The 12,384-nt window shown below is 41.1% G+C and overlaps 2 protein-coding genes across 7 annotated transcripts in view; both read left to right on the plus strand.

Annotated features, from left to right (window-relative positions):
- Positions 1-84: 84 nt before the first annotated feature.
- Positions 85-11,035, plus strand: seh1l (SEH1-like (S. cerevisiae)). 2 transcript variants are annotated; one of them, XM_034215858.1, is made up of 9 exons: positions 85-352; positions 755-805; positions 1,012-1,158; positions 1,431-1,642; positions 4,536-4,634; positions 4,751-4,891; positions 6,386-6,540; positions 7,484-7,637; positions 10,625-11,035. In XM_034215858.1, exons 1-9 carry the CDS (start codon positions 242-244, stop codon positions 10,800-10,802), a joined length of 1,248 nt encoding a protein of 415 aa, XP_034071749.1. In that variant the 5' UTR covers positions 85-241; the 3' UTR covers positions 10,803-11,035. The 2 variants fall into 2 exon arrangements, with proteins under 2 accessions (XP_034071749.1, XP_034071756.1); XM_034215865.1 differs by lacking the exon at positions 10,625-11,035 and adding an exon at positions 8,963-9,261 and having other exon boundaries at positions 86-352.
- A 970-nt stretch (positions 11,036-12,005) lies between these two features.
- The window catches only part of cep192 (centrosomal protein 192), a 60,146-nt gene continuing 59,767 nt past the window's right edge, over positions 12,006-12,384 (plus strand). For 4 of the 5 annotated variants that reach the window (XR_004568895.1, XM_034215876.1, XM_034215893.1 and 1 more), the window contains exon 1: positions 12,016-12,233. The gene's annotated coding sequence lies outside the window, so the exon portion shown is untranslated. Of the gene's footprint in view, positions 12,234-12,384 lie in introns of all 5 variants that reach the window. The other variant, XM_034215882.1, reaches the window with a different exon arrangement.

Consider the following 12,384-nt stretch of genomic DNA (forward strand, 5'->3'; position numbering starts at 1 on the left):
TATACTATTCGATGTTCAGATCGACATGACACGTTTCAACATAAATGTTATCATGGAGTACCTTAAAACAGGATTGACCTAAACTTGGTTTCAATGCGCCCCCCAGTGGTTAACTCCAGGGATAGCACTCTACAGGACCCGCCAAACATACATACATACACACACACAAGTGGACACATGACAGGCCTGCTAGGAAACTAGTTAAGCTAGGGTTGCTGGTTAATATTTGCTAATTGTAATCATGTTTGTAGCGCGAAGTATCGCAGCAGATCATAAAGATCTCATTCATGATGTTTCGTATGATTTCCACGGCCGGAGAATGGCCACTTGTTCCAGTGACCAAAGTGTGAAGGTAAGTTCAGTTTGCTAATGTTAGCTCTCACAGCAAGCTTGTTAACACCACCCGTAGTATCACACTCTTAACACCCTATTGGTGAGACTGACTCTCATTCCATTGTTGACGGACGTAAAGTTAGGTCATTTGCGATATGTATGGAAACATTTGAATGTCGAAGGAATCTAAACCTTGTTTGATTTAGCTAGCTTGATAGCCATGGTGCCTGTAGCATACAGGCTAGGGTAGCTACAGATAACTTTGAGATGCTGTTTAATGTAGCTTCACGTGATCACATCCAGGAATGTCGTTGAGAGCCCTGTGTTACCAGCCACACAAGTATAGGCTATAGACAGACTTCGTATCTGAACTATTTCGTATTTCTGTTAATGTGTGTTTCCCGCACGTTATTTCATTCAGGTTTGGGACAAAAGTGAGAACGGAGAGTGGCACTGCACCGCCAGCTGGAAGGTAGGCCACTTGCTGCTTCTAACATTGATTTAACCATGAAAAGGCTTTCCAGCTCAAATATTAATTTCAAGTATAATTGCATATCACATTAGCATTTTTGCAATGACTTTATGTCCTATTCTGTCTCTTGTCACTTTTCTGATATTAAACAAATCGGTATCTAGTGTTGGGCTCTATTGGTTTGACTGAAGCTGTTCTGTGTGCAGACACACAGCGGCTCCGTGTGGAGAGTGACCTGGGCTCACCCAGAGTTCGGGCAGGTTCTGGCCTCCTGCTCCTTTGACAGGACCGCTGCTGTGTGGGAAGAGATTGTAGGGGAGTCCAACGACAAGCAGAGAGGACTGAGCCACTGGGTGAGTGAAACTCTGGCATCCTTATAAACTTGCAAAGCACACATCACACATTTATATTTCTTTATTTTCTTTGCAGTTCAGTTGATGATGATGATGATGATGATGATGATGATGATGATGATGATTGTACCCCCCCCCAGTGCTGTGTGGTTATAATGTTTCCCACTAACACACCATCATTGACTTCTCCCCCTATTTAACATTGTAACAGCTGGTCACTTTTTCTACAGTCTTCTTTTTGACACATGATCTTTTACGGTGTTTCGTTATAGATTAAGAGAACCACACTAGTGGACAGTCGAACATCAGTGACTGATGTGAAGTTTGCCCCTAAACACATGGGCCTGATGTTGACCACCTGCTCTGCGGACGGAGTGGTGAGGATCTATGAGGCTCCTGATGTGATGAACCTGAGTCAGTGGTCCCTGCAGCACGAGATCTCCTGCAAGCTCAGCTGCAGCTGCATCTCCTGGAACCCCTCAAGGTGAGACCATCGTTTTACTTGGCTTCAAAACATGACACTGAACTGTATATAGAGATTTACAGTTCCTCATTTCATTTTCCTGGCTGAACTGTATCTCGGTTTTGCCATACATCTTGTTTATAGGAGGTGGAGCTGTAACAACCAGTCGAACATTTACTGGCAATGATTTTGAAGAATTGTTTGTAGGTTTTCAAGAGAGAATCACTGTTTTCTGATGTTTGATTGATTATGATGCACAGTCCCTATGACATTTTACACATCATGTGTTTTATATCATACACAAATAATATACATTTAATGTTTAGTAGACCGGAGTACTTGACATACACTCAATTTCTATTTTATGAGGTACTCTTAGCTGCACCTAATGCAGTCTTAGGGCTTGGAAATATGGAGAAAAAAAGACACCACTTTTTGACTTAATACCTTGATATCTATATTATGACGAAACTGAATTGTTGACAATTGTTGCTTTTATATGTATAACCTATCTTTGTACAATGAGATGTTTGATAAATAATCCCTTCTGTGGATATAATGACGTAGTGCAGTGGTTCCCAAACTGTTTCTTTGTAGATGAGAATATCTTCGATTTTAAATTGATTTAAAAAATTGGAATTTATAAAACTGCAAGGTCTTATTTGACGAATCAGCTTCACAGTGGAATTAGTCTAACTGTAATACTTAGGGTTGGGTGTCGTTTGGATTTGAACGATTCGGGTTCTGCTTTTCATTTCTGGTTCTTTTCGGTTCTGGATTTCGATTCTTTGAGAGGGTACAAATAAGTCACATGCCACTTTCACAGAAAACAAAAGTATTTCTGAAAACATTTAGTCAAATGACTATTCATATTTACAAATCACTTCATACTGTTTAATTCCGTCGCTGTTATTGAATACAATGATTTACTAATCAACTCTGCATTGTTTTTGCATTCACAAGTTAGTTCTAAGTGGTGCAGTTTGAGAATGTACAATTCCCCAGTCTCCTCTGAAGTTACACTGCAACCTGCCTGTGAGACAGAGTCCCACCACACACTGTCTGTGTCCAACAATCCTGCAATACATATCTGACAGCTGCCCAGCTGCTTGACTGTTTGCAAAAGTAAATCAATCATAATTTCATAAAAAAAGTAACTTCCTATATCTGCTTCACAAACAATATGTAGTAAGTTCCCTCCGCCTGTCTGTCTCACAGTCTGGGATGTGAGGACAGCGTGTGGTCAAACACCATAGCATCTAAAACGTAGGTTTCATTACGATAAAGATGACGGGCGCTCAGCTGATACGGAGCAGAGACGGAGGCCTGCGGTCCGTGGGGCTCACTAAACCAGCTCCCTGAGAGAAAAAAAGGGAACTGAACATTTCCTTTGCAAAAAATACACCTTTAATCACCACATCTGTTCAGTGACTGGTGTGGGCTTGCTTTGTGCTGCAGGTCTTTTCAGCAGCTGTGAGCTTAAGCATGCCTCAATCATTTGCCTTGCTGCGCCCCCCTGCAATAGCGCTGCAGGGGCCCAGTACTTTGGGAACCACTGACGTAGTGGGTAAAGACAAATATTATAATTTATAACTAGGGCCGGGACTTTAACGCGTTAATTAAGATTAATTAATTAAACAAAAAATTCACGCATTTTAATCGCACTTATTTTTAGCACCGCGGAACGTTTCTCACTGGATGAGTTTCAGGCGTACCGATTATACTGGAGCACCAACTAACGTTCGTGACTTCAGACAACAACAAACCACAGTGAACAACAGTGGGAAATGTTGTTTTAAAAAACGGACGGATGGAAGCGTCGATAAGAGCACGGTTGTGTGCAAATTATGCAAAAAGGAATTCGCATATCACCGCAGCACATCAAGCCTCAAGTATCACCTCAATGCAAAACATATAGCAGCTAGCGTGGAAGCTAGCGTGGACGTTAGCCTCTTTTATCGCGTTCACACCAAAAAGAGCCGGTACTAAAATTAGTTCATGAGAACCTTTTTACCCCCACGAAAGTCCCTGCTAGAGAGCAGAGAGCTGCTAGAGAGCAGGGACTTTCGTACGGCTCTCTTGTGAGAAAAGAGCTATATTTCTGATTGGCTGGGCGGATTGCAAACCACGCCCCGTAAAACTCCCAAACAGTTTTGTGAAGCCGCCATTTTATTATCCTCGCATTAGCATTATTAGCATTAGCCCAGCGCAGAAACGCAGAGAGACTAACTTATGGCAACACAAAATAAAACATGGGAGCGGTGGAGATGAGGAGGTGTCGGCGTTCTGGCGATTTACTCGGAAGGCTTCAGTAGAAGCTGCTGGGACTCCCAGCAGCTTCTACTGAAGCCAGTCCCCAACTCCGGGGACTTCCGGCCGGGGACTTTGGGCGGCAGTATACGCCGTGAAGTGGTTTGCGGCCTGCCAGTAAACCCAAAGCAGAAGAAGTGACGTCAGCGGCTTCATTTGCCTAATCCTCCCCCAGGTTCAAAGAGTTCTCATGAACTAAGTTCTCATGAACCTTTGTGGGAAAAGTACTGCGGTGTGAATGCGCCTAATGGTATACTAAAATCCATGTGAAAAACATTGCTTCTCACTGTTCTTAGGTCAAATATTTATGTGATTAAAAATGCGATTAATTTCGATTAATTAATTACAAAGCCTCTAATTAATTAGATTAATTTTTTTAATCGAGTCCCGGCCCTATTTATAACATTAAACCACTTTCATGTAATGCAGAATTAAATCTAAGAAAAGTCAATAATAGTGACATATTACGATTCAAAATGTAAGGCAATATCTACTCTCATATCATGCTATCGATGGTATGGTATCGATGCTACCTGTTGGATATGACAGTGGAGTTTGAGGATCTGTCAGTGTATAATGTGTGCTTTCTCACCCTTCCACACAGCTCTCGGGCCCACCCACCAATGTTTGCAGTGGGTAGTGATGACAGTAATGTGAATTATGGTGGCAAAGTTCAGATCTATGAGTATAATGAAAACACAAGGTGGGTTTCACTGAATTTACCAATCTTTGTCACTCTTTTTCAAAAATCAAACATCCCAATTAGTTGAAATAGTTTTTTAATGATTGTTAAAAAAGTTGTTTTACCATTGTTTACAGGAAATATGCTAAAGCAGAGACCCTGATGAGCGTCGCAGATGCAGTCCATGACATTGCGTTTGCCCCAAACCTGGGGAGGTCTTTCCACGTGCTCGCTATTGCAACAAAAGATGTCAGGATCTTTAAACTTGTTCCTATGAGGTGACTGATTCCATGATTTTCTCTGTTCAGTCACAGTGTTCATGTGAAGGACTCACAAAAAACACATTAGTGTAGTCGATGAAATCCTGCATTTCACTGCAGGACAGTATCCATTATAACTGTTTTTAAACATAATGTACGGTGGCCCTGAAGTGCAAGTCCAAACAGCATTTCAGGAAACACCACAGCATTTCAACTTAGACGGAAAGGGTATTCCTTTAGGGAGAACACTTCTTGTTTGTGATTGGACAAAGCCAGCCAGAGAAGCACTGCTGTGATTGGTTGTTTTTGCTGCCAGTCAAGAAATGACGCTTCGTGATTGGTCAACACCCGACAGCGCAATATGTCCCGAAACATCAGCCGTTAGCTGTTAGCACTCAGAGCTCACAGCTCCTCATATCTGTTCAGAAACTAGACACAAGTTAAACATGTACAAACCACAGACTGTCTGTGTCATGGCGAATACAGTCGCTGGTTTGTTTATGTCAGTATGACGTTGTGAGTGTGGACGGAGCATATACAACGTTAACTTAGCCTGATCGATCCGATCTCCACACACGCATTTTAAAAGGTTTTTCGCCTGCCGTCTGTCTGCAGACTTGTCAAAGCATTAATTCATGGTTTTTACTAACTGATATCAGTGTGTTGTTACTTCGGCATCATTTTGAAACGTTTATTACAATTAAATCACGGTAAAATATGTAAAAAAATGTGTAGTTGACCATAGTATTTACATGGATATAAGCCCCGAATATTCGCATTGCTCTAATCGCTCGAGTTTCAGGTTTCACCGCGGCTGTCAGCTGTGTTCACTCCTGTCATTCAAACAAGACGCACTGGAGAGGGGGCGGGGCTTATATCCATGCAAATACTTTGGTAGATACCAACTACAACAAAATTAACATATTTTACCGTGATTTAATTGTAATACACGTTTGAAAATGATGCCGAAGTAACTACATACTGACCGGTTAAGTCTGCAGACAGACGGCAGGCGAAAACCTTTTAAAATGCGTGTTTTCTGAATGGAATCGGATCCATCAGGCTAAACTAACCTGTTGCTGCTCCATCCACACTCACAACAACGTCATACAGACATAAATAAAGCAGCGACTGTATTCTCCATGACACAGACAGTCTGTGGTTTGTACATGTTTAACTTTTGTCCAGTTTCTGAACAGATTTGAGGAGCTGTGAGCTTGAGTGCTAACAGCTAACGGCTGATGTTTCGGGACATGTTGCGCTGACCAATCACGAAGCGTCATTTCTTGACTGGCAGCAAAAACAACCAATCACAGCAGTGCTTCTCTGGCTGGCTCTGTCCAATCACAAACAAGAAGTGTTGTCCCTAAAGGAATACCCTTTCCGTATAAGTTGAAATGCTGTAGTGTTTTCTGAAATGCTGTTTGGACTTGCACTTCAGGGCCACCGTAATAATGGGAATTGAATCCTTCCACTTTAAATAATTGTTTGAAACTTGGATCCATCTGACAGGAAGGAGAGCACCTCTACAGGACCCACCAAGTTGGAAGTGCAGATTGTGGCTCAATTTGATAACCATAACTCTCAGGTGTGGCGTGTGAGCTGGAACATCACCAGCACCCTGCTGGCCTCCTCCGGGGACGATGGCTGTGTGCGCCTCTGGAAAGGTAACAGGCTATTTTTTGCTTGTGTTGATGATTGCTCATGGGTCTTCTTTTCATTTTAGTGATAGCTACCAGAACTTCTTTTGGAAAAATGCTAGTTTGAGTGAACAGTGACTCTCAGCAGGTATTACGCAACTTTCGCTAATGCATTGCTGACGTCATTCAATTGAGGAATGATCAATCGGACAGTCCAATGTCACAAACAGACCTGAAATACTCTCAGTGTTAAGATTGGGTTTCACCAATTCTAGAAGCTCTAATTTGTGTCTAACTAAGTGGTGTTACTGTTACATGCACTTAACTCATCTATGTAATGATGTGCAGCAGCAAAGTCTCAGTCTAGTCATGTAGTTCTTTTATTTTTACGTTCAAACATGTCATATATTATTTTAATGCTTGCTATTACAAACTATGATGTTTTTTGTACTAATTAAATTAGCTTGTCATTGACCCCTGCACACAAATGGCAGTCTTGCTCATATCTTTTGAGTTGTTATGATACATACATTTCTCTTATATTTCAAAACAAAAGTCCATGAGATGCATTAGTGTGATTATGCCATAGATCCGTCACATCTGTGTGACGTTTCAACTGTCCATTGTAATGCAGAATACACATAAAGTAGAAAAATACAAAAAATGATAAAAGTCAAGCTGTTTTCAAATTCTTCCATCAGCTTTTCCACTTCCCCACTTCCCTATGTGTAATCAGAATCAGAAACAGGTTTATTAGCAGGTAGGTTGACACGTACGAGGAATTTGACTTGGTATCGTGGTGCATACATAAAAGTAATTAAAAAAACACAGATAGAGAACCATTTTAAGAACACTATAATAACTTAAAAAAAATAAGGACAAATATGGTAAAATAAAGCATGTGTAAAGGACATTATTAACTTTGAGTCATTTTAAGTTACAATTAGTTTTACTGATTTGATTCCTGCAGCTAACTACATGGACAACTGGAAGTGCACGGGCATCCTGAAGGGAGACGGCAGCCCCCTCACCGGCTCATCGGGTCAGCCCACAGCTATGAGCACTGTCGTGGGCTCCTCCGTTCAGACATCCCAGAACACCCAAAACGGGATGTCTGCAGGAAGGTAGGTGGTGTGGCCGCCACTCACCCAGCCTGACCCGCACCAGACAGAACTGACCCCTTATTCCGCCTCACACTGACCGGGACTACAGCTGCTCCCTGACAAACTCCCCAGGCCCTTACTGACCAAATGCTGCACTCATGCAAAGAGCTTGGCTTCAAGGCAAAGCATCTGCATCAAGCCTGTTGGGTGTGTTGTTTTCTTTATTAGGCAATTTGCTCTTGATTTGTACAGATGCATGCAAGAGTAGTTTCCACGTTGTTTTGTCCCTGCTAACCATATCATTGGTGCAAAATGTAAAATAAACCTGTTTTATATAAATTTGACTTTTTCAAATGATTATTTTATTATTTTGATGGGGAAGATCTTTTTTTAAATATCGAGAAATTTGATTAGTTTCAGTTTACTACATCCTGACATCCAACATTGTTGTGACTACTTCCATTTTGAGATGAGCAATTAAATCAAAGCTCAGTAATCTGTCTCTTCATTTCACTTGAATTTCAAAACATTTTTTACATTTGAATGTATCCTCGAGCAAGTATTGCCAAACTCTTTGCTGAGCAGAAGAACAGCTTGAATAAAAGTCATTAACCCACTAAAATGACAACAGAAATAGAACAACACATGCAGTATGGATATGGATAGAGCTGCTGACATACATGGCTTTAAGAAGAGACTACGTCACTTTTAAAAGAAGAGATAACATCTTTCTTTTATAAATGAAGTGTTGAATTGATGAGCAATAAAACTCTCTTTCTTAATTGCGAACAGTGTACTCGGGTATTGCTCTCAAGCCATACATTGTTGGGTCTGATCAAAACCTTTCTGTTGCTTACTTCCTGCTGACTCTGACTACATCTTCTACAATTACAAAGTTTAAAACAAAGACTTTCACTAAAGCCACAGTGGTCGCTGTTCAGCAAATGTAACACAGGCTTGCTTTAACATTTGGATTATAAATAAGCAACTGTTACTATTTGATAGCGTATAAAACAGGTTCAAAGTTACCACTGTTTTTATGAGAGTTTGTATGTGGCTGTATTTATGTTCAACTAAATAACCTCTAACTCAACAAAACATCCGTCATAGCATTTGTTGTCGTCTTTGACTTGACCTTTGAATAACCTCTAACCTGAGTAACAAGATGTGTTTCCTGTATGAAATGCTGTGCTCTAATACTTTTGCAACCAAAGTGATTGTACTAAAATGTCATACTGGAAAATAACTTTGCAGAAAAGCTTTTTCTTGCATCCCTATTCCTTGTTGACAAATAATGAGTTTGGGTGGTTTAAGTAATATGGTATTGTAATGCTTGTTGCATGCAGGATTGGCAAGAGAGCTCCCTTTGCCCCTCCCCTGCGGCAGCTGACCTCTCCAAAGATATCCCAGCAGCATCCTGCATATTATTAATGTCTCCTCTGAGCCAGCAACCATTTGAGCTTGTGTTAATGCATTTGAAATGTGTGAGTAGTGTCCCATCTGAGGTTGTGCTGTTAAAGGAATGCTCCACTCATTAGATCATTAATCAAAACTTCAGTATTTAGTGAAACATTATGTTTAAACCATACCCTGAAGAAATCAGCGATATTCCCCGGTAAATAATGATTTTATAGCTCTTTTTTATCAAAACCTGTATATTCCGTCAGGCCGCTGCCATTTTGCCCATTTTCAGTAGTCACGTGATGGTCGTGACGTCATCCATGCGTTCACTTTGTAAACATGGAGTATTTGAGTTCGGACTCGTCAGCCGAGGAAGAAGTTTTGAGCAATATGAAGAGATTGGAAGGGGGAATTCAGCCATACAGGTTCGAGCCTACTTAGTACTACTTGGTAGATACAATGATTTTGATTACTAGATATGTATGCATGTAGTACCACCCTTGCTAGCGATTCCCTCTCTAGTTTAGCATACTCAGCCTCGTTGTCCCTGGCCCTAGAACCACGATTTTATGGGGCCGGAAAATCTGGGGGAAAATACCCACTAGCCGGTACTACGCTATATGGAAAGGCCACCAAAAACTGGCCTGGCCTGGACGATAAAGGACGTTTAAACGGGGCTACCCGCTGCAATGGAAATGCGCTATAACATACCTTATTCTTACTCCGAGCACTACTTCTGGTCCTCCGTCGCTTCACACTTGCAGAGGGCGATTTCTCAACTGGCCGAACTGGTGTCCTGGTCGGTGATGACACCAGAAAGACCGATGGTACTGCATCTCCATGAAGTAATGGTTGTTCAATAAATCCCATGTTATGTTTTATCATACTCTCAGAGTAGTCGTCCGGAAACATGAAATGTTCGCTGCATACATGCGCCTGTGGATCTTTCGGTTCGGTCCGGCCACATTTCGCTAGCCACTGCCTCCGAACGTACTTCATACGCTTACCTTTTGGCAACAGATGGAACCGAGCATTCCGTGGATTGTTCCTATCAGAATTGTGTCAATGTTTCGCGATACAATGAGGCATATTTGAAGAGAGTAACTACAGTAAATAACATGAACATCAACGTGTCCTCGAAACCAAACGCATGGTTTACGTCACGTCCGGTAAAATGGCGCCGCCCACAGTGTTGATGTTATTTCGGTAATTAATCAGTTTAAAATCACTGATAATGTCATCGGATTAAAACAACAAAAAAAAGACTGGCAGAGACTGGTCTGTTTTATCGGATGATAATTATTTAAAAATGAGTGTCATGAGCATACCATTCCTTTAAAAGCCCTGTTTGTGTTGAAAACTGCATGTTTCTGTTCTCCACAGTGTTCCTTTTTCTTTGATCCAATATGTTTGCTGACAGTTTTGCTGACACCCTTAAAATGACAGCACCCATCACTATTGTCTGCCATTCACTTTTTTTTCCTCCTCCTAATAAAAAAAATCTCATATCTCCTTTGAATTGTTTTCTCTCTGTATTCCATTGTCATCGTCTTCTCCCTGTCCACATGTTTGTCGTCTTCGTCTCGATCCATGTTGTGTTGCTTCAGGTATTTCCTTCCGCCTCTGGACCCTCCCAGAGCGGGGACCAGGTATGGGCACTTGCTGCCTCCCTCCTCCCTCATTGAGCACTGTGATGCTGAGCCCATTCAGCCTCAGCAACAGGCTCTTCCCCACAGAATATCCTCCAGACCACTGCTGCCTTTACCAGAGGCTGAAGGACAGTGATGTAGCGGTGTTATAACTAGAATTAAACAGGATTGATTGGGGGATGGGCACAAACCACCCAAGTGCCATTCATTTCTAATAAAGACTTAAATGTATGTCACTATTTTATGTTTTGTTATTTTTCCTGTGCATAATATAGAAAAAGGTGTCATGAAGTTTCTGTGAAATGTTTAGTTGTATGGCTAGTAGAGCCATTTTTTGTAAACCTGAATAAAATCTGATCATCTCACATATTTGGTTTTGTAAGCTAGTGCTTTAAAGAATGTCCAGTACAAAGCACATGTTTTGATTTGCAGTGACGCGACCTAAAACCCGGAAGTAAGCTGCGCATGGGTTCCTTCGACAAAAACCATAAATCTATCGATTAGATTTATGATTCGAAAATTATAAAAGTAGGGTAGACATGGAGATTATCCGACTAAACAAAACGTGATCCGTCTCTTAAATGTGTGTCAACCACAGACCTTATTTCGAGCTATTTTCCAAAATCCTATGGAGAAATTGCTTTTTTTGTCGAAGGAACCCATGCGCAGCTTACTTCCGGGTTTTAGGACGCGTCACTGTGGCACTCTATTTTCTCCAGGATAATGACAACCTAATCAATTCCTGCAGAGGACTTTTTATCACAGCGCTCATCGAGGTTTTCAACGGCACATGTACCCCTTTTTGGAAGTAATAATAAATAGCCCAAGATGGGATTTTTTTAAAACAATTTTCCCATTACACTCAAACAATACACTTCATTAATAAATGCATGACTGTAACTGATCCTTATTAATTCAATGTGTTTGTGGACTTCATTTCTGATGGCAGAAACAGACTTTTGATCTTTACTCTGAAATTAGGGAAATAAACTGTCATTTGTTTTTACAAGGAGGCTACAATTTAATATTGTCACTCAAAACCTGGAATGCATGGGATGCAGCTGTCTGCTAAGTTGGCGTGCTTGCAGCTGCTAAGCAGAACACTTGATATAACAAACTCCACCGCAAGTTACTGTAATACTAATGTATACTACCATTACAGTATGGTGTAAAACAATCATATCCACTCTTTCTTTCATCCATCATGTAAGACGACTGACGAAATTAGTTACTTTTCCAACTAAGAACAACATGAATCCCATCCTATCATGATAGACAATTTCCTCCCTCTCAGTTTATTTTGACCAATCACAGTGGTTGCATTTGGTTAAGTCCTGCCCACATAACGACGCTCACGCGGGCTTCATGCCGATTCTGGGCGCTGCTTGCTTTGAACTGTTGCACGGTGTTTGTTGTGCCTGCTCTAACTAATAATGAACAATTTAAGTATTTGGGAAGTCACTTTTGGAACTGAACTGCATTTCGCAACGTGTGTTCAATAGTTTATAAGGGAACATTCGAGTTGGAATAAGAACCGTGGTCTTTCGGCCCTTCTGGAGTATTGAATGTAAGTTGAAGTACAACTAACGATAACGTTTGCGTCCTGATGTAACGCTTATTCTCTCTAAACTTGACAGTCTTTAAGGATTTTGGTAAGAATAGCTAGCAGGTTTAACTGCTCAACCTATCTATGTTGCCTGTAACTTTTGTTCTCGAAC

This window comes from Gymnodraco acuticeps, unplaced genomic scaffold, assembly GCF_902827175.1.
Source record: "Gymnodraco acuticeps unplaced genomic scaffold, fGymAcu1.1, whole genome shotgun sequence".
Classification (NCBI taxonomy): Eukaryota; Metazoa; Chordata; class Actinopteri; order Perciformes; family Bathydraconidae; genus Gymnodraco; species Gymnodraco acuticeps.